General features: G+C 39.8%; 1 protein-coding gene across 2 annotated transcripts in view; it reads left to right on the forward strand.

Annotated features, from left to right (window-relative positions):
- DDX42 (DEAD-box helicase 42) overlaps positions 1-20844 on the forward strand; it is a 44539-nt gene extending 23695 nt beyond the window's left edge. For both annotated transcript variants that reach the window (XM_069076258.1, XM_069076259.1), the window contains exons 7-19: positions 674-823; positions 2608-2712; positions 3834-3953; positions 5247-5423; positions 6697-6825; positions 9501-9600; positions 10345-10392; positions 10954-11051; positions 13795-14071; positions 14715-14941; positions 15862-15972; positions 18388-18489; positions 19209-20844. In XM_069076258.1, the coding sequence (XP_068932359.1) occupies positions 674-823; positions 2608-2712; positions 3834-3953; positions 5247-5423; positions 6697-6825; positions 9501-9600; positions 10345-10392; positions 10954-11051; positions 13795-14071; positions 14715-14941; positions 15862-15972; positions 18388-18489; positions 19209-19904 (2340 nt within the window). In that variant the 3' untranslated portion in view covers positions 19905-20844. The remainder of the gene's footprint in view (positions 1-673; positions 824-2607; positions 2713-3833; positions 3954-5246; positions 5424-6696; positions 6826-9500; positions 9601-10344; positions 10393-10953; positions 11052-13794; positions 14072-14714; positions 14942-15861; positions 15973-18387; positions 18490-19208) is intronic.
- Positions 20845-20912: the final 68 nt, after the last annotated feature.

The following is a 20912-nucleotide window of genomic DNA, read 5'->3' on the forward strand; positions in this document are numbered from 1 at the left end:
ATATTTTTAAAGAATGAGTTTTAATGGTTTGAATATTTAAATCCAAAATTAGTGTGCATTTTGTTAAATCAAGATGTTATATTTAACAGCATAGTGTGGAATCAACATATGCCGCTAGCAGCTTCTCACCTAATGCCTTTTCTAGAGGGTCTGTTGAGGTTTCTTGTCTATCAAAATGGGTTTCTAACTGTATATTGACCGTGCAGTTCTAGTTTTTCACTCCTCAGTTTTGGGATGGTGTGGAGGGAACAGAAATGATCAGTAACCCTTTCCAGGTTTGTGGCATTTTTATTTTGGGACAGCTTCCAAACTTGGTATTGGTGGGATAGCAGTGTGTGTTCTACAACCTCAAGGACAGTAGGTGTAGAACACATCTTAGGAAGCCAGGCTGTGGGTCTCCATTTCTGAGTTATTATCTTCTTTCAAAAACCATGTTATTTTATGGTACTAACTGAACATCATAGCTGTTTTGCTCATTTCCTTTGATTGTCCTTCCTTTGGACTTTCTGACTATTGATATTAGAAGAATCATCACTAGTAAGCATCTTGTCCTATGTGATAAGTGTGTAAAGTGAGCGATCATCTTATAATACTGTATGCACAAATTACTGGAGCAAAAAAGTTGTTCCTCTCCTGTATTGCGGTATGATTTTATTTTTGTGTTTTCCTGCAGGAAGCTTATTTTCGATACATGGCAGAAAACCCTACTGCTGGTATGGTTCAGGAAGAGGAAGAAGATAATCTGGAGTATGACAGTGATGGAAATCCCATTGCACCCTCCAAAAAAGTCATTGATCCCCTTCCTCCTATTGATCATTCAGAGGTATGACAGTGCTGCTTTTGAAAGTTTACTTTTCAAATATATATACCTGGACTTTTCTTCTAATGGTGACTGATCTGGGTTTCTCTCCATATAGTCTGATAGTGTAATAAAAATGCTTGCTGGAATTTTGCATCTTTCTGCATTAAGTTGTTGGGTCAGAAATTCCAGACTGTAAAATTTGTATTAGTTTAAAGTACTTGCTATCAGTGACTTTAGCATAAATCTTCGTAAGCCAGTTATACTTATTTGACAGAGTTAATAGTTGTTTTCTCAACTGAATAGGTGAAAATCTTGGTTCTTATATTGTTCCAAATACCCATTTTGTCATTTCATGCAAGAGCTAAGGAAATAGAAAATGTACCTTCACATTATATGTAGGACCCTGACTTTTCTACTTTGTAACCATGATCAAGTCATTCACCTCTCTGAGCCTCAGTATCTTCATCTATAAAATGGAGATCTTATACTAATGCCTTCTACTAATGCTTCATTGTGACATGGGTGTGAACCCTAAGTTTTCAGAGTCACACAATATAAAATCTAGAAGGAACCTCAGAGACCATCTAGCCCAGTGTGATCTGACAAGTGATGCCCTTTAGGATATTATCACTAATTCTGTCAGTCTTGAAGATGTCTGATGAAGGGGAACTCCATTACTTATGAAGGCAGCCCATTACATTTTGGGATAGTTCTAATTGTTAGGAGTATCTGCTTTATGTTAAGCCTTAATCTGCTTCTTTCTGCTTCTACCTGTTGCCCTTTGCTTTACCGTCTGGGGCCAAACAGAACAAGTCATGTGCCTGTTTACATATAACTGTCATTCATCTGTCTTAGTCTTCTTTCTTAAGGCTAAAACATCCTTAGTTTCTGTGTTGTATGACATATTTTCTATTCCTCTTGCCTTTCTGGTTACCTTCTTTGAGTTTATCAACATATTTTAAAAAATACAATATTAAGAATTGAACATAATCTAAAAGACCTGTCAGGAAGAAAATATTATAACAATTATCTCCCCCATTCTGTATACTTTTAAAAATCTTTTTTTTAGGGGCCACCAGGTGGTGCAATGAATAGAGCACCAGCCCTGGAGGCAGTAGGATTTGAGTTCAAATCCGGCCTCAGACACTTAACACTTACTAGCCGTGTGACTTTGGGCAAGTCACTTAACCCCAACTGCCCTTCCTTCCACCCTCCAAAAAGCAAAAACACAAACAAAAAAATCCTTTTTTAATTAAATATTTCATTTTTCTGTCTCTTCCCCTATTGAAAAATAAAGAACAAAACCATTGTAACAATATACAGTTAAGCAAAACAAATTCCTATTTTATCCTTGTGTAAAAATGTCATGGGTTAGGAGGCAATGAATTTTTAGCCACCAAAACTCATGGAGAGACATTATCTGGAAAGTCTTGCTAAACTGGAAAGATACAGGCTCAGCAATAAACTGGGACCTAGGCTGGTTTAGTTTGGAGATTCATTTCTGGAAGATTGGTTACTGGGTAATAATATTTTTTTTTTGAGAAGGCTGTATCAGTTTATACTGTATCAGTGTATAAACTAGTCTCCTAAGGTATAGGTCTTCTAAGGTAAATGATAGGTGATTTTTTGAAAAGATCCTCTATACTGATGTAATCACAGATATGCTGAAGTACCAAAGCATCAAAATCCTATTGTGACTGTTTTTCAGAAACCAAGAAACCACAGAACTTTGTATTAAAAATAAAATTTTCAAGATTGCCTTGATTGTTGAATTCTAAACTAACTTTGAGTAATTGGACCTGCAGATTGACTATCCACCATTTGAGAAGAATTTCTACAATGAGCATGAAGAGATAACCAGCCTCACCCCACAGCAGGTGATAGATCTCCGACATAAGCTCAATCTTCGGGTAAGAGAACCATTAAGTCTAATGCTCGTGAATTGAGGCAAATTAGGCCAAAGTTTGACTAACCAAACATAAAATAGCTGCAAATTTATTTTCTCATGCTTGCTCTTATTTATTATCTATTTATTAATTCCTGAGGTGTCATGCAATGCATCTTGATTTTATTTTCTGTGGACATTAGTGCCTAAGTAGCTGAGTGAGCATGGAGAAGTGCCATCATATCTCCATTATCCTTTTTGACCAAACAAGGCACTGGCAATTTGAATCAGTCAAGTATAGAATCGCTCACTTCTGCACTGTGTGGTTTAGAGGCTATAGTAGAAAGATAAGGCCAGATCAATATTCTAGAAAAGCCTGCAGTGTGGTTGGGAGGGATAAGCCTAACATTAGGATGACTGTGTCAGCTGATACAAAAATATTTTATGGTTTTTACTGTAATTTTTTCTGTCTGCAAATACACTTTAATAATTATAAGTAGATATTATAATTTTACTTTTGAAATAACTACTTTCTTTTTTTCCTACTTTCTATCCTTTTTTTTCCACCCTGCTTTCTATAATTTCTTTGCCTTATGGATAAAAGAAATGCACAATGTATTAATTGATATAGCTTAGTCCTTTAAGGTGATTTTGGAATTGTTATATCATGTCAATGATATTTCTTTTAAAAGATAGTACTAAAGAGGGCGGCTAGGTGGTACAGTGAAGAAAGCGCCAGCCCTAGAGTCAAGAGGACCTGAGTTCGGTTCTGGCCTCAGACACTTCACCCACACCACACCACACCACACCACACCCCACCCCACCCCACCCCACCCTGTGTAACCTTGGGCAAGTTACTTAACCCCAATTGCCCTCCAAAAGGCAAAAAAAAAAAAAAAAAGATACTACAGAAATCTTTTGATGGGGAGAAAGGGGCTTAAAACCTTTGCAAAAATAATATATAATATTATGGTATATATTCTGAATACACTTACATTTTTCATGCAGAAGTTTTCTGTGTGAAATACTAGGTAGAACAGATTTGTTTATGCTCGAGACATGCATGATAACTATAGATACAAGTCTATTGAACCATAAGTTAATTGTCATTAAAGTGTCAGTAAACTTGTCATTTCTAATTTCTAGGTCTCTGGTGCTGCTCCACCCAGACCAGGAAGTAGTTTTGCTCACTTTGGATTTGATGAGCAACTTATGCATCAGATTCGGAAATCTGAGTACACACAGCCTACTCCCATTCAGTGTCAGGTGAGTAGTTTCAAAATAAAGAAAAGTAGGTTGAGTGGAATGTCCATCTCAAAGCAGCTATAAGCAGTAGACAATGTTGTTTAGATCAGTTCAGAACAGTATAATCCAGAATAGAAACTCTATTAGCATGTCTTCAGTGTAGTTCCATGGCTTTTATAGATATATACAAATAAATACCTCACCAACCTTGAGTATCTTACACTTTTGGAAACCAGAGTCAAGGAATTGGACCACATTACCTTATGACTTATGAACAACTTAAACAAAAATCCCACTAGTGTGAAGGAAGCAGCATGGAGTGTACATACAATATGGATGTGCTTAGTTGATGCTACAGGTGTTGGGTTTCGCCATCTGTTTTATTTCATCACTGAAAAGCAATTTCTGTTTTTTTTAATAGTTTTTTATGTGTGAATAGTATGATCTACCTATTAAAATTAAATATCTTTTTGTTTCTATATATCTTCATTCCTAGCATATCCATATTTTTCCCATAACCAGAGAATCATTCCTTATAAGAGAATAAAAAAAGAAAGGTGGGGAGAAATCAGTTCAGCAAGGCCAACCAGCATTCAGATCCAACAGTGTGCAGTGTTCCACATCCTTAAAGAAGGGAGGGAGGTGCATCCTTACATTTCCTCCTTGGGGTCAGGCTTGAGCATCACTAATACATAAAGTTCAGTTCTTATTTTTTTTGTTAGTTCAGTTTAAGTTCTTGTCATAGTACACATTGTTTTCTTCTCTTTAGTTCACTTTACATCAGCTTGTTTAAAGCTTCCTATACTTCCTGTATTCTTCATAGTTACTGTTTCTTAAGGCACAATATTATTCCGTCCCATTGATTTACCAATCTTTGTTTATCCATTTCTCGGTAGGCATCTACTGTGTTGATGGGTTTTTGCCACTAGAAAAAGTACCATTCTAAATATGTTTGTGTTTATTGGACTCTTGTCATGATTGTTTTTGTCTTTGATGCTGGGGTAAATGCTGTCTTTCGATTTATGGATTAAAGGGTTTGGATATTTCAGTCACTTGGGAGTCACATTCATTAAGTATTTTTTTCAGTCCTGTAAAATGAATCTGTTTATATTCTGGTAAGTGTCTTAGTGACAAATTGACATAAAAGAAGTCTTTCTCTTTATTAATCTAGGATGATATGGGAGTTTTAGCCTAGAGTTTACGTAGCCCAGAATGTTCTTTTTTTTTGTTCATCATGGAGACTGTGGTTGCTGTTGTATTACTAGGTCTCCTTAAATATAACTTTGGAATTGAGGTGTCACTTACTTTTTTCAGGGTGTTCCAGTAGCACTTAGTGGGAGAGACATGATTGGCATTGCCAAAACAGGCAGTGGGAAAACTGCAGCCTTTATCTGGCCCATGTTGATTCATATCATGGATCAGAAGGAGTTGGATCCAGGGGATGGACCCATCGCAGTAATTGTGTGCCCTACCAGGGAGCTGTGTCAGCAGGTAAGAAAGGTGCATTTGAGGAAGACTAGCCTCAAACATAGCCAGAGGAGTTAATTTCCACCAACCGCCTAAGAAGCGTTCTCTTCCTTTTTCTTTTTAAATCAGACTCTTCCTAAGAAGTCCATTGTGAGAACTGGTTAGTTTTTTTCTTTCACTCATTTCCTCAAACTAATTTTATAATCAGTAAAAATTTAGTGTCAAGAACAAGATGAATGAGACATTTCACTTTTTTTTTTTGTCAAATCTTTATTGGGTGAGTGGGGAAGGTTGGTAGAGTCCAGTTTAGTCCTTCTTGGCAGCAGCCCTCCCCATGGCAGCTAGGACATTGCTGAGCTCCTTGCTCTTCCTCTTGGCTTGGATGTGAGTTCCCACCCTTTTTTTTTTCCTTAAAGCAATTGGGGTTAAGTAACTTGCTTAAGGTTACACAGCCAGTTATTTTTGTGTTGGCTGCCGAGTATCTGAGGCTGGAACTGATTGCTGACGCCCTTACTCACTATGCCACCTGGCCGCCCTGTCCCACCCTTTTTTTTGATGAACTTAAGGGCTCAGTTATCCTTGGAGACTTTTAACAATTCCATGGCCTGCTTTCATAAGGGGCAAATCCACACACCTCCCAGATCATATCTCTCACAAACTTTGTGTGTTTGGTCAAGTGTCCATGGCGGTGGCAGTGTCTCGACTTCAAAACGTTTTTGGTAACTTTGTGGCCCTTATTGAGGCCCACAGCCATGGGGTACCGGATAGCCATGGCTGTGGCACTACTGTAGCCCCAATGGCAGCCACAGCAGAAGGGAGGAGAGAGCATTGAACGCTGGGATCGAGACTTCACTTTTAACATGAGATTTTAGATAGCCTATTGAGTAACATGATTTTGATCCAGGGTTGGTTGTCAGTTTACATTTCAAGCAAATTAGTAGTTGCAAGTTTTAAATAAATCCCATCGCAGGTGCAAGGAAGGAGTACTGAGCTTAGAGTTACTAGAGAACTGAGTTTCTGACAGTTGCTAGTTGTGTGACCACAGACAAGTCTCTATCTCTCAGAGCTTCAGTTTCCTCATCTGTACAGTGAGGGTGATGTGCCTAGCTGATGAAGTTGTGGTAAGGATCAAATGAGGAAATGTATGTAAAGCTTCTTGTATTTAATTGTCAGCTCTTATTGTCACACTCAAAATTTCTTTTAAATTATTTTTTTGTATTTTTCTGACTTTCCAAATAAGAGATTTTCTTTGTGGTGACAAGTACTAATTTCTGAGTTTGCCGACTGTCATTAACAGATCCATGCAGAATGTAAGCGGTTTGGGAAAGCGTATAATCTTCGATCTGTGGCTGTGTATGGAGGAGGAAGCATGTGGGAGCAGGCAAAAGCCCTTCAAGAAGGGGCTGAGATTGTCGTCTGTACCCCAGTGAGTATGACTCAGCTTTGTGGTTGTTAGACATTGTTCCATCTCAGTGTGCCAGGCATTGTGCTAAGTGCTAGAAACACAAAGAAAGATTAAAAAGAAAGAGGAGCCAAAAAAAAAAAAAAGAAAAGGAAAAAAGAGGGGGTCAGCTAGGTGGCACAGTGAATAGAGCACCAGCCCTGGAGTCAGGAGGACCTGAGTTCAAATATGACCACACACACACACACACACACACACACTCACACACTCTCTCTCTCTACCTAGCCGTGTGATCTTGGGCAAATCATTAATCCCCGTTGCCCTCCAAAAAGCAAAGAGAGAGAGAAAAGCCCCCAGGAGCATATTTTAATGTGGAAGACAACATGTAAGTAAGATACATATAGAGTATGTAAAGTGATCTGAATGAAGAAAGTGTCAGTAGCTTAGAGGACTTTGAAAGACCTCCTATGGAATATAACATTTGAGCTGACTCTTGAAGGAAACCAGGGAGAGGAGATGAGGAAGAAGAGCCTTCCAGGCATGAGGGATAGCTAAAAGGCACAGAGACAGAGATGGAGTGTCATATATTAAATAGGCCATTATAACTGGGTCCTAGAGTTTGTAGAGTAGATTAAGGTGGTAAGAAGGTAACAAAGGGCTAGCTTGTATAAAACTTTAAATCAAGGCAGAAGAATTTGTATTTGATCCAGGGGTTATTAGAGAGCTATTAAAGTTTATTGAACAGGAGGGTGATATGATCAGATCTGTGCTTTAGGGGAAAAAACTCACTTTAGTAACCGAGTGGATGATGATTTGGAGTGTTGAGAGACCTGAAGTGGGGAGACCAGTTAGAAAGCTCTTGGAATTATCCAGACATGAGGTGATGAAGCTCTGTAGCAGGATCAAGCCACTTGAGTATAGAGAAATGATGTATATGAGATGTGTTGTGAAGATAGAAACAGCAGAATTCAGTAACAGTTATTAACGGTGAGTGAAAGTGAGGAAGCCAAGGACAGCACCAAGGTTTGGGGTCTGGGTGACTTGCAGGGTGGTAGGTGCTTGAAAGTAATAAGAGCGTCTAAAATAGGTAAGGGTTTATGGGGGGGAAAGGTGATGATTTTATTCTGAACATTTTGAATTTGAGATGCTTTTATAGGACATCCATTTTGAGATGTTAGAGAGAAAAAAGGTGATGTGAGTTTCTAGCTCAGGAGAGAGTCTAGATCTGGGAATCTTTTTCATAGAGATAATTGAATTAATGGAAGCTTGATGAGGTCACTAATTGAGATGCTATAGAGTGAAAAGAGAAGGGGGACCCAGGTCAGAACCTTGAGGAATATTCATGATTAGAGGGTGTGGCATAAATAAAGAACTGGCAAAGGAGACTTCGAAGAATTGGTCAGACAGATGGAAGTAGAACAAGGAGAGCAAGATCACAAAAAAAAACAAAACCCTATAGACATGAGAGTCTATCCAGAAAGAAGGCAGTTCAGGATTGAAGGCAGTTAAAAGATCATTGATAACTTCCGAGATGTAGGTTTTAGTTAAATGGTGAAGTCAGAAGGTTTAGATAGAGAGTCGTAGGTGACTTTCTTGAGGAATTAGTCTTCATGGTAGAAGAGATCTAAGATGGTAGCAGAGAAGGTCAAATCAAGTGAAGATTTTTTAAGGATGAGGAAGACCTGATGATTGTAGGTATCAGAGGAGCAGCCAGTAGATTGAAATTGATGATGGGAGAGAGTGAGGATGATGATGTGGAAAATTTTCTAGAGAAATTGGGAGGGGATGAGATTAAGGGATCATGTGGAGGGATTTGCCTTAAGAAGAGCCACCCCTTTGAGTTGGAGTGAAAGAGGAGATAGTTGAGAAAGATGTCTAATTGATTGGAATTGAGGGGAGAAGCTCTCAGTAACTCATCTCAATTTGGGGGTTGAAAAATGAGGGAAGGGGAAGGGGAAGCTAGAATGTACTAGAGTACACATGATGACCATTGCAAATTTGGTTAATGAGCCTCAAAGGACAATTGTTTAGTGAAAGTGCTTAAGGGTAGGTGTGGATATGGCAGTGGGGGACAAAGAGCATAGCAGTCCTCCCACTCCAGCCAGTGAGTTGTAGTAGTGGGGTATGAGAGAAAAGTGTAGCCAGCCCTGGAAAGGATGGCAAAGAAATTGGTATTGTCAGGAGCATGCCTCACTACAGGTCCAGGAGATAAAAGGAGTGAGAAAGAAAGAAGACTCCTTAGAGCATAATCTCTGTTGCAAAATCAGGGTTGGAAATCCCTAAAATAAACTCTTAAATGTGGCTACAGCAGAAGTCACTGTTCTGTCTAGCTGTTTCCAGGAGGCTTTTCTTTGCTGTCTTAGGAAATTAGACATTGGTAACTGAAAAGGTCAGTGCCTGAAGGATAAATCATAGCTGGCTAGGAGAATGAATGGTCCCTAAAAGTTGGAATCCCTAAAAAAAAGACCTTTGAATTGCTACATTTCATACCTTTTGGTGAAAATGTTTAGTCAACCTTGCTGAGAAATTCAAGTTAATGGAAAGAAAGAATTGGATCTTCACAAGTTTTTAAGTTGTCTGGAAGTTGTATCATTATCTTGGAACTATACTTTGTGACTGTTGATGCTCTCACTTTGCTAATTAGACAACATCCTAAAGCAAATCTTTGTAAATCCACAACCTTTCTTTGTGTCTCAAAGGGTCGGCTGATTGATCACGTGAAGAAGAAAGCCACAAATCTCCAAAGAGTCTCTTACCTTGTTTTTGATGAAGCTGATAGAATGTTTGACATGGGTTTTGGTATGTATTGAACAGTGCTTCTTCCTGTTCCTTACCCTCATGACATTCATCTTTTTCTATCTCACTAGTGTTATCTTAATAAGTCTACTTGAAAATGAACAGATCCTCTGACCAGGGGGAGGAGGTGAGGGGGTATGTCTGTGTCTTATGTATACATACTTTTTCCATGAACATGTACTGCACACATAGAGAGGTAGTAGGTCTCTGCAGACTTACGGATGGCATTAGCTATTTGCAGTAGTTTACTATCAGGAAACATTTTTTGGAGGAGTATGCCTCATTGAAATCATGTGAGATTGTAAAGAATCCATAAAATATAAAGGATTATTTCTGCTCTCCTTAGCTTTTTGGACTGATCAGAACATTACTATGTAATTTACTTAAGTGATTCTAAGTCCTTTCTTTTGCTGCACTCCTTGACTTAGCCGCTTGCATGGAGAACCTTTCAGCTGTCTTAAGTTAAATTTATATACTCTTTCCAACTATATAGAAGGAAAAAACTGAATTTAGTACCCCCTTGATAAGTAGTGAAGCTATAGGATTACAGAAAGTAATCTCCTTTGAGGGCAGAAAGTTTCTTTATCTTTGTGTTTACAATGTCTAGTGTTTTTGCTTGACACTTAGTAGGTACTTAATAAATCCTTTTTTATTATCTTCCTTGATTCATTCTCCATGTCAATTGAAGTTTTTACTAGACTGACTTACATGAGATAAATGTTCTGACTCTTGTTTTTTTTCTTCTAGAGTATCAAGTGCGATCCATAGCCAGTCATGTCCGTCCTGATAGACAGAGTATGTATGAAACTGTTTTAGGCAGTTTCTTTAGATACCATCATAATGTCCTGTGATGAAGGTGTATTTTATTTTTTGGCATAAAACATCTATTGTTCATAAGCTACTGTATTTAAGAAAAATGCATTTTCAAGGTAACATATATGAAAACTCTAGGGAAAAGATAAAGAATATCAAGTGGAAGATCAGTTGCTTTCTCGAAGATGTTTCTAAATTTTGATACCCTGACCATTTTGAGGACAAGCTAAATTGATTGAATGGATTCCTAGACTTTCAAATTTTGATTGGCTTAATCAGATTATTGGGAAGCTAATATATAAGACAACCTCATTGCCTTATGTAGAATTTTATATCAATGTAAAGACAGAAGAAACACATGAACAATTTTTTCTGTATATGTGGGGATTTTACTTGTAATTGATTGAAACCAGGGTGAAAAGAACAGAGCTGTATTTGAGAAGAACTAGAAACAAGTCTTCTTCATTTTTCAACTCAAATTAATAGGTTCTATGCAGAAGAGATATACTCTCTTTAATCTAATAGAATTCACTTCTCTCTTAGCGCTTTTATTCAGTGCAACTTTCCGGAAAAAGATTGAAAAACTGGCCCGAGACATCCTGATTGATCCTATCCGAGTGGTGCAGGGAGACATTGGAGAGGTAATTTCTAAGCAGGGATGAAGAAGGCAGAAATTCACTTTTCTCTGAAAGCGAAGTTTAAAATCTAGAATTAATGCTCTGACTGCCAGGGAATCAAGAATAGAACTGAAGTACTAAGGGGGAGATACTTATGGGAAGAACTTTAGATTTCTTGCTCACAGTTGTGCCATGTATTGAAAATATGGAACCATTTAATCTGAATAGATAATAGACAAACTTTTTGAGGTTCCTGAGAATATGTAACACTTGCATTATAATGCTAGACACTTGTATTACCCAGAAATGGTTGTGTCTGGTCAACCCATGCAATCATACATGCCAATGTTAGATGGTATGGAGAAATGTCCCTGGGAGACTAAAAATAGTGTAACTAAACCTCAAAATTCAAAATTTCTTATTCAGAGTGTTTCTTCTTTCCTTCATTCCACCACCAGAACATAATGAAGTTTAGACTTCCAACAAGGGAATGTTAATTTTAATGATTCTTTATACAAGATATCAGCAGACTTTCCCATGAATATCTGAGATGGTACAGGGTTAAATATCTTTACTTCGAGATTCACAACAAAAGTAAAATAAGCAATGAACAGAATCATAGAATTGTCAAGTTTTAGAGGTGTAGTACCCTGTAAGGTGTCTCTCTGTCCCACGCAGAAAGTTTTATTCCCTTCTGATCCCACTCTCTGGGCCAGCTATCTTCCTCATCTGTAAGATTTGTATTAAGTTGTGATCCAATCCTAGGCCAAATGGCTCCAATTGTTTCTGTTCCATGGTTTTCCATTTAATGCTCTGGATTAACAACTTTGTTTTCCTATTTCAATACTTGTACTTCCATTTGCTGCATGCCCATGGGATGTACTTCTCTGTCATACAGTCAGTCAATAAACATGCATTAGATGCATACCAATTGCCAGATACTGTGCTGAGTTCTGGAGATACAAATACCAAGGCAGAGTCTCTGCCCTCAAGGAGCTTATACTGTAATGAGGGAAGAGAAGACACAAAAAGAAGTTGAAAGGGAAAATATAGCGAAGTGCCCAATGTGGGAGCATGGTCCCAGAGTAGTGCAGTCAGGTGGGAAATAAGGGGATGATCTGGGCTGATCACCCTCCTTAAATGATGGCTTTGGGAGGTGGCCAGGTAGCACAGGGAATAAGAGCATGGGCCCCAGTGTCAGGATGACCTAGGGGATCGAATCCCGGGCTCAGATACTTAGCACCACACCCAGAAATAACTGGCCGTGTAACCTTGAGCAAGTTACTTAAGCCCTATTGCTTTAAAAAAATTAATAAATAAAATAAATGATGGCTTTGGCGTTTGTGGCTCCATCCTCCAGTGAGAAGGGACTAAAACTAATATTTCTTTTTACGAATATGCATTATTCCAGTATTTAAGCAGTAACACTTTCAGCTCGTAATGAAAAGATTGCTCAATGTAAGGGAAAGGGTTGTTTCATCCTGAGGGGAATATTCATCCATTCATTCAGCAAACGTGTTAAGCAACTACTGTATCCAAAGCCTTGTGCATTGGATTAATCCTTCAAGTACTTTGAAAACTTTGATGTGAAGAAGCATTTGTGATTCCCTTGGTGTGGAAACACCCTCTGTTGTAACACATCTGTAGATTATAACCAGTTTAATGCTGGCACTTTGTGCTGAAAGCTAATGAGGGAGGCAAAAATCTGCCTTGAAGGGGTTTATTATATTCTGAGGAGGAGGAGCCAAATATTTAAACAGGTTTAGGCAAGTTACAGGGAAGGGAAGGGAAGGAGAAAACCTTAGAGAAGAAGGACCTGCCTGCTGGGGATGGGGAGAGTATTGGAAAGGCTTCTGTAGTGTTTGAATTGAGTACTCAAGGGAACGAGGGAATGTTAGGAGGTGGAGATGAGGAGGAAGAAATTTCCAGGCATCAGGAATGGCCAGGGAAAAGTCATGGAAAAGGGCAACAACAGCATCATCTGTGAGAAACTCTGCATATGTCGTCATTGCTAGATCAGAGTGCGTTTGGGGGTTAGTGATGTATAAGAAGACTTGGAAAGATCAGAAGGGTCCAAGGCCTGAGTAGATTTAAATATCAGTTTATATTTGATTCTAGAGGTAATAGGCATTGAGCAGATGGTGACATAGCAAGACCTGCTCTTTAGGAAAATCTTTTCACCAGTTATATAGAGGAAGGATTGGATAGACAAAGGCGAGGGCCAGAGGGGATCACAGAGGGGAAATGACTTGCCCATGGTCACCCTAGGAGATGTGTGAGTTTGAAGAAGAGTATGAATTTGAACCAAGGGCTTCCCTACTTTTAGGTCCAGCACTCTTTCAGCTCATAATGAAAAGGCTGCTCAAAGAACAAAAATTTTTTCTCAGGGGAGAAGGCTTCCTGGAAGGGGTAAATTTTGAGACAGCTTAAAAATTTGGGGAAGGGGGAGACTAGATGACACAGTGAATAGAGCACCGGTCCCAGAGCCAGGAGTACCTGAGTTCCAATCTGGCCTCAGACTCTTTTAACACTTGCTAGCTGTGTGACCTTGGCAAGTCACTTAACTCAATTGCCCTACCTTCTCCCCTCCAAAAAGCAAAAAAAAAAAAAAATTGGGGGGAGAAACACAGTGGAGGGAAAAAGGCAGTTAGTTACTTAGTACTGAGAATGTTGAAACTCTGAGACTTCATTTTGAAAATGTAATATGTAGTCTTTGAATCCATTTTAACCTCAATGTTTTAGCTTTCTGTTTTGTTCCTTTCCTTAGGCAAATGAAGATGTGACCCAGATTGTAGAAATTCTTCACTCTGGACCCAGTAAATGGAACTGGCTCACTCGGCGTCTGGTAGAATTCACCTCTTCAGGAAGTGTCCTCTTGTTTGTAACTAAGAAAGCCAATGCTGATGAACTAGCAAACAACCTGAGGCAGGAAGGACACAATCTGGGGCTGCTCCATGGGGACATGGATCAGAGTGAAAGGAACAAGGTCATTTCAGATTTTAAGAAAAAGGGCATCCCAGTTCTTGTGGCTACTGATGTTGCAGGTATGGTAGAGGAAGGATTTCCCTGATAGATTTGGAAACTTATATACCTTAAGGAAACTCTGCCCTATTTAGCTAGAGCGAATACTTAAGGAGGATGACAGAGGGATATAGACTGAGCCCTATTAGCTCTTGTTCCCCGCTTTAGCAGATCACTTGATTTAGACTTTGGAGTCCTGAGCTCCACATTAAAATTTACTATTTGCTTCTGACTTCTAAAATAGAGTCCCTGTGACTGGTACTTTGAGAAACGTGTAATGAAACACTGAACTCAGTGAAACAAAGTGCCCTTAAGAGGTTTTTATAGATACATTTTAACCTATTTTCTCTCCTGAGAAGAGAGGAGCTACAAGAAAGTTTCTCTTGCATGTGGTCGACTTGTATTTAGTGCACTCTCTCCTTATGGTCCAGGCATTCTTTGTCAAGATAAAAGTTGAGCAAGCAGCCTTGTATCATAGACATTGAGTGGGGGTGGTGAGGGGGTGGAACCCTGTTTCCAAAAGAAAAATGTCCACAATAATGTGTGCGTTTGCTCCAAATTACATAGAAGTTGGCAAGAGTTATGTAAAATGAAATCATTGTAGCTAAATTTCTGGTCTCTGACCCCAAATTAAAACTAGGGAAACTGGGAAATTGTGTATTACAGCCCGTGGTTTGGACATTCCTTCAATTAAGACTGTCATCAACTATGATGTGGCTCGGGACATTGACACCCATACACACAGAATTGGCCGGACAGGCCGAGCAGGCGAAAAGGGTGTGGCATATACTCTTTTGACTCCCAAGGACAGCAATTTTGCTGGCGACCTTGTCAGGAACATGGAAGGGGCCAATCAACATGTTACCAAGGAACTTCTGGACCTAGCAATGCAGGTGAAGAACTAGGCCCACTTCTGCTCTTAATAATAGATTCCTTTCTCTAGGAGTTTAATAGAGCACAGTTTAGTCATGATCTGTCTCCCTTAACCCTGGTCCAAATGCATTAGTTGAGCAGAAAAGGCTAATGAGAAAGAAATTTACTCCAGAGGATAATGCTTATGAAGACACAAAATTAGAATGTCTTATAAATTACGGTGGACTTTAGCCGTTATCTAATCCAGCGATCTCCATTTAACTATAAGAAATCTTTTTTTTGTTCTAAAGGCAGGATTCATACTCTATTACTAGGTTTGCCTTTACCATTTTTTAATACTTGGAATTGTTGGTAGATTCTTCTTGTCTGCCTTTGAGGTCAACTCTTCCAGGTTGTCCCTAAGCTAACTTCTCTTCTTTCACATTAGAACCCAGATTCTCTAAAAATTCCCATATTTTTTCACTGTGGTTCCTAGGGGACGGGTGAAAAAGGTGGTGGATAGAATGGACACAATGGTCACTTTCTTGAATGGATAGTTTGTGTAAGACAAAATACAGAATAAATCTACATGCCTTGGGAAGGGTGTGGTATCCAGGCAGGCCATTTCTAGGTGACTGTGGACCTTCCTTTCCCAGCCTTGTTTTTTTCCCCAAGGTATACTGGAATGCAAGACCACCAACAAAAGTTTCTTAGAGGGACCCTGGGCCATTAGATTCCACTGACCTTTGAATAATTTGAATAATCTGAAACAGGTTTTAGAATCAAGAGAGAATCAATCTTATTACAGATGTGGTTGACTAGGTGTCTTTGGTGGAGCAAAAAGCTTGACCAAGGTCATGCTCTGTTGAAGCATCTTTCTCCTTCACCTTTTCTTGCATCATACATAGAATATGCTTCAGTCACCTTCAAGCCATAACTTTACGAGTTGTGTTTCATGCAGAATGCCTGGTTTCGGAAATCTCGATTCAAAGGAGGGAAAGGAAAAAAACTAAACATTGGTGGTGGAGGCCTTGGCTATAGAGAACGGCCTGGTCTAGGCTCTGAGAACACAGTAAGTCCTAATGGCAAAAGGTTCTTGACCTGAGCCTATGTTTTGAATGAAGTTAAGATTATTCCTGACTCATTAAGTGCCTAATGTTTGCAGAACACTGCTAGGAAATTTAATTAAACATTTAGATAAATCATTTTCCTTGTCCTCAAAGAGCTTTCAGTCTAGTGGGGGAAAGATTAAGAGCAAAATAAAGTGTTATATGATGTTCACATGGGGAGTCTCAGAGGTTAGAGGAGGGCAACGTTAAGGGAGTAAGTGGGTGCATTGAAAAGAGCCAGTTGGGAGGTGGAATTGCATTCAGATCCCTGCCACATACTAGTGCTTATATGGCCTTGGGCAAGCCACATGAGACAAGCACACTGGCTCTGGGGTAGAAGGATCTGGTTTTAAATTTCACCACTTCTGATCCTCATTCTGAGGTAAATCACTTAATCTTACTAAGCCTCGTTTTCTTCATATGTGAAATGAAGGGATTGTACTAGATGATAAGGTAACTTCTAGTTCTTAAATTTTAATTAAATTGGTCTTTAGAAGATTGGTAAGGAATCGGTAAGACCAAGAAAGAAGAACATTCTGTCAGAGGAATAGTAGGAGGAAGGGCCTGTTGTGGAGACAATTAGATGGGAAATATATCTAACATTTATATGATACTTTTAAGATTTACAAGGTACTTTACTGATGCTACCTCATTTAATCCTCACAACAACCCTGTGAGTGAGGTAGGTGCTATTATGTCCATCTTACAGATGAGAAAACTAAGTCTGAAAAAAGTTATTGTGGGTTTAGCTTCTAAAAGGCCTTGAATGTTAGCAGAGGAGGTTGAACTTTGCTCAGGAGGAAAGAGGGAGCCACTCAAAGCTAAGCAGAGAGTGACATGGTTGGATCTCTGCGTGTGGATTTTTAGTATGGTAGTAGTTTCAAGACTAGATGGCAGGAAGACTAAGTAGAAGTATGAAGACCTGTTCCAGTAGGTTCTTCTAGGAATCCAGGTGGGTGGTAATGAGAGCCTGGACTAAGGTAGGGGCAGTGGGGTTTGAGAGAGAAGCTGTATGTAAAAGCTGTTTCACCGGTGTATTAACAGGCCTTAGTAGCTGAGGGGAAAAGAGGGTCATGAAGATAGTGACATCTGATACAGAGGGTTAGGGCTTGTGGGTCTGGAGCTTAGAACAAAGGTCGGATCTGGGGATAATTTGGGGAGTCTTCTGCATAAAGGCAGATTAAGCTTTAAGAGTGAATGAGGTTGCAGAAAGTATAAAGAAAAAACCCAAAGACAACTCAGTGAGTCAGAATAGAGTGAAGTAGGAGAACTAGGTTATAAGGGTTTCTGAAACAAAGGAAGAAAAATGTATCCAGTGCTTGAAATATTTGATGCTAAAAATTAGTCAAAGATGCTGACTTGTTGATCAAGTAATATGAATTTTTAATGAGTAAAATCAACTCAATTTAACAGCACACATATTTACTCAACCTGACTCTGCTAGCTTTGGGGTCACAAAGAAATGCCACAGTCGCTCCCCTCAAAGAACGTAAGTTCTAAGGGAATGGCAAGAGAAGCAGAGGGACTCCAGGGGATGAACTAGTGTGATATTAAAATAGAAACTCATGTGCAAAACTGGCTATTGGAGCAAAGAGGTTAAGAGAAGGAGAATGAATCAGAGGAGCAAGAGTCATGATAAGAATGAAAGGTTGTTTTAGTGTGAGTTGGTGTATAAAGGTGATAATCAGAGGATGTAATTTCAAATTCTGAGTCAGTTCCATGAGGTTGAGGAATTATGACCAGTTTGCTAGAAGGTTTGTTAGCATGGATATTTCTGTCCCAAGGATTTTGGCAGGGAAATAGTATGCATAAATGACGAGCCAAACACAGAAGTAACTGGGAAAGTCATATGCATCTTGCTTCCTAGGGAGCTGGTTAGGACTGCTCAGAAACTTGTTTTGGAGCTTGTTACTAAAAACATGTTCAAGTGAAATCAGCTTCTTTGATTTTTTTCTTAAGGCATGGGGTGTGGGGAACAATCACTGCCAAGTTCCATCCTTCCTTTGTATTCTACACCTGGAGGTAGCAGAGAATGAATGAGTGGAAACTGTTTTGTTAGCCTGAAGCCTAGAAAATATTACCTCCTACTGACCAACTCTGTTGCTTATTGTCACTCATGTTCCTTAGCCAGCATAAAACCTCCCTATGTGTGTAGTCATTTCTCCAGTTATACCTCTTAGAAATGGCTCCCTTTTTAGCTCTAGGAAATAGATGCCTGTTGTGTTCTTCAGCCCTTTTGCTGCCTCTTTCCTGTTAAAAAAGGTAGAAGTAAACTTCTCCCAAAGCATTGCTTAGCAGTCCTAACCCTGATTCCTCATTGGGATGAAGTCTAGGTTTTTCAGCAGTTCTTACTTTACCTTGGTGTCTTTACTCCCTAGGACCGTGGAAACAACAGCAACGTGATGAGCAACTATGAGGCCTATAAGCCCTCCACAGGGGCCATGGGAGACCGCCTGACTGCAATGAAAGCAGCTTTCCAGGTCTGACATTCAGCTTTGGCACTCAGGGAGAGCTCCCTATTATATCAATAAGAACAAAAGGCATGAGTGGTAGAAGGTATTTCCAAAGCAGCAGCTGCCATGCTGTTTTAGTTGAGAGGCTGGTTTGCTCTGATGTGGTTTTGAATCCATCTTTCCTTAAGTGAGCTGGCCACTTAGGTACATGAAGCTGCTTCTAGGCTAGGGGTTCTTAACTTTTTGTGTCATAGAACCCATTAGAACTCTGATGAAACCCATGAACTGTTTCTCAGAAAACGTTTTTAAAAACTTAATATATTGCCTCATAAAGAAAATCAACTATATTGGAATAAAGTTGTCAAAAACAAAAAAAAAGGTCAAGGATGCCCAGCTGAGGAGCCCTTGCTCCAGACTATTCTAATTTATTTCCTGGGTTTGCTAAATCCTGAGTATGTTGTGTATGAATAGAGATATACTTTGATATATGACAGATTTTGTTCTGACCATATTACCTGTAAAGTGAATTTTCACACATTAAGAATGGTTTCCTCAATGGTTCCCATTTAAAATGAGACTTCACTATCTCTTCCCATTCACTCAGTTTATGGGAAGAAGAGTAGAGTAGAATATTAGGGTTGACAGAGCTCTACTGCACTTATAAAATTGTTATACTGTGTTTATCCCTTTATTCATTTCTCTGAATTTTGTCTCACTCATACATGCACTCTTTCTTTCTCTTATAGTCGCAGTACAAGAGCCATTTTGTTGCTGCCAGTTTAAGCAATCAGAAGGCTGGGAGCTCTGCTGCTGGGGCAAGTGGGTGGACCAGTGCAGGGAGTTTGAATTCCGTCCCAAGTAATTCAGCCCAACAGGGCCATGCCAATTCTGACAGCCCCATTGCCACAGCTGCCAAGAGTATCCCAGGCTTTGCTAGTGCTGGGAACCTTAGCAGTGTTCCAGGAGGGTACTCACCTACTGGAACCCAGGCTCTCAACAACTCAGCTTCTGGGAGCAACAGCCGAGAAGGAATTGGTGGTGGCAGTGGTAATGGGAATAGAGAGCGATACCCAGAGAACCGAGGTAGTAGTCGCCATAGCCATGGAGACAGTGGTAATCGCCATGGTGATGGTCCACGTCATGGAGATGGCCGCCATGGTGATGGATACCGCCATCCAGAAAGCAGTGGCCGGCATGGAGATGGTCACCGGCATGGAGAGAACAGACATGGGAGTGGTGGTGGTCGACATGGGGAAAGCCGGGTTGGGAGTGATGGTCGGAATGGAGAGAGCAGGAAAGAGGCTTGTGGCCGTGAGAGCAAGACAGATGGCAGGACAGACAACAGGATGGACAGCAAGACAGACTTGAAGACAGACAAGACAGCAGATGGCTTTGCTGTGCCTGAGCCACCCAAACGCAAGAAGAGTCGGTGGGACAGTTAGAGGCTGTGTGCAAAAGCATGAAACGAAATGGAGTGTATTTTTTTTTTAAGGATTCCTTCTCATAAATGGCTGTATCCTGGGGGATGTTGGGGCCCATAAATCTGAGATGCAAAGATCCTCGGCTCCTAAGGGACATCAATAGCCAGGGCCTAGAATTAAGACCCCTTCTTTAGAATCATTTTTCTTAAGCTTCCTTTGAAGCTGCTTTGGTCCTCATTGTATTGAACCCTTGTTTCAAGCAGGGCTCTAGCCACATGGAGAGCTAGAGCTGTGGCTAGGATGGAGCTTCTGGTATGTTCTGAGACTTAAGAACTGTTAGGCAGCCATATATCTGCTCCTCAAATCCTCTTTAGGTGTTAAGGAGCCAATTCAGGTTGTCCTGAAAGCTAACTGTGGAGTACAGGTCTGTGCTCTGTAGTTGTGTTTTGTTTTTGTTCTGACTCCCAACAGATTTTCTTCTCTTTTCCAGTGGCCAGGTAAGGTTAGTGTGAGGTGGGCAGGCTCTCTGCACTGAGTTTTAGATTCCATAGATGGCAGCAGGCAGGCACAACCTCAGAAGGTTTTTGACAGGGTGCCAGGTCATTTGGGAAGCAGTACTTTGGCTCCTCAGCCAGGAACCTGCAGATACATGGAAGAGGGTGGGAACCTGTCCCTGACAAGCCATACCCAGAGCTACTGTGATTAGGAAGTATTCTGAAAATTGTTCCCTAGGCCTAAGATGTTTCTTAATTAAAAATAAACCTGAGCAGTTTTAAAAATCTGATTTCATTGTAATTACCTTTTTTTTTTTTACCTTTGCCATAATAACCTTTTTGCTGAAATGATTTGTTTTCATCTTTATAAAAGTATCCAGAGCTACCAGATTTTGTGACACTTGTGAAGGTTTCTTTCAGATGTGCATTCCTTTCTGCTTGCTCTAGTAAATGTTTTATTACTGGGAGATGCCTGGTGTGTGTGTCATTATCTGACTTATTGTAATGGTTTCCCAGAGTCCCTGACTGTGAAGAC

This window comes from Petaurus breviceps, unplaced genomic scaffold (genome assembly GCF_028583685.1).
Source record: "Petaurus breviceps papuanus isolate PSGF00001 unplaced genomic scaffold, PetGlider_PUasm1.0 90925, whole genome shotgun sequence".
NCBI lineage: Eukaryota > Metazoa > Chordata > Mammalia > Diprotodontia > Petauridae > Petaurus > Petaurus breviceps.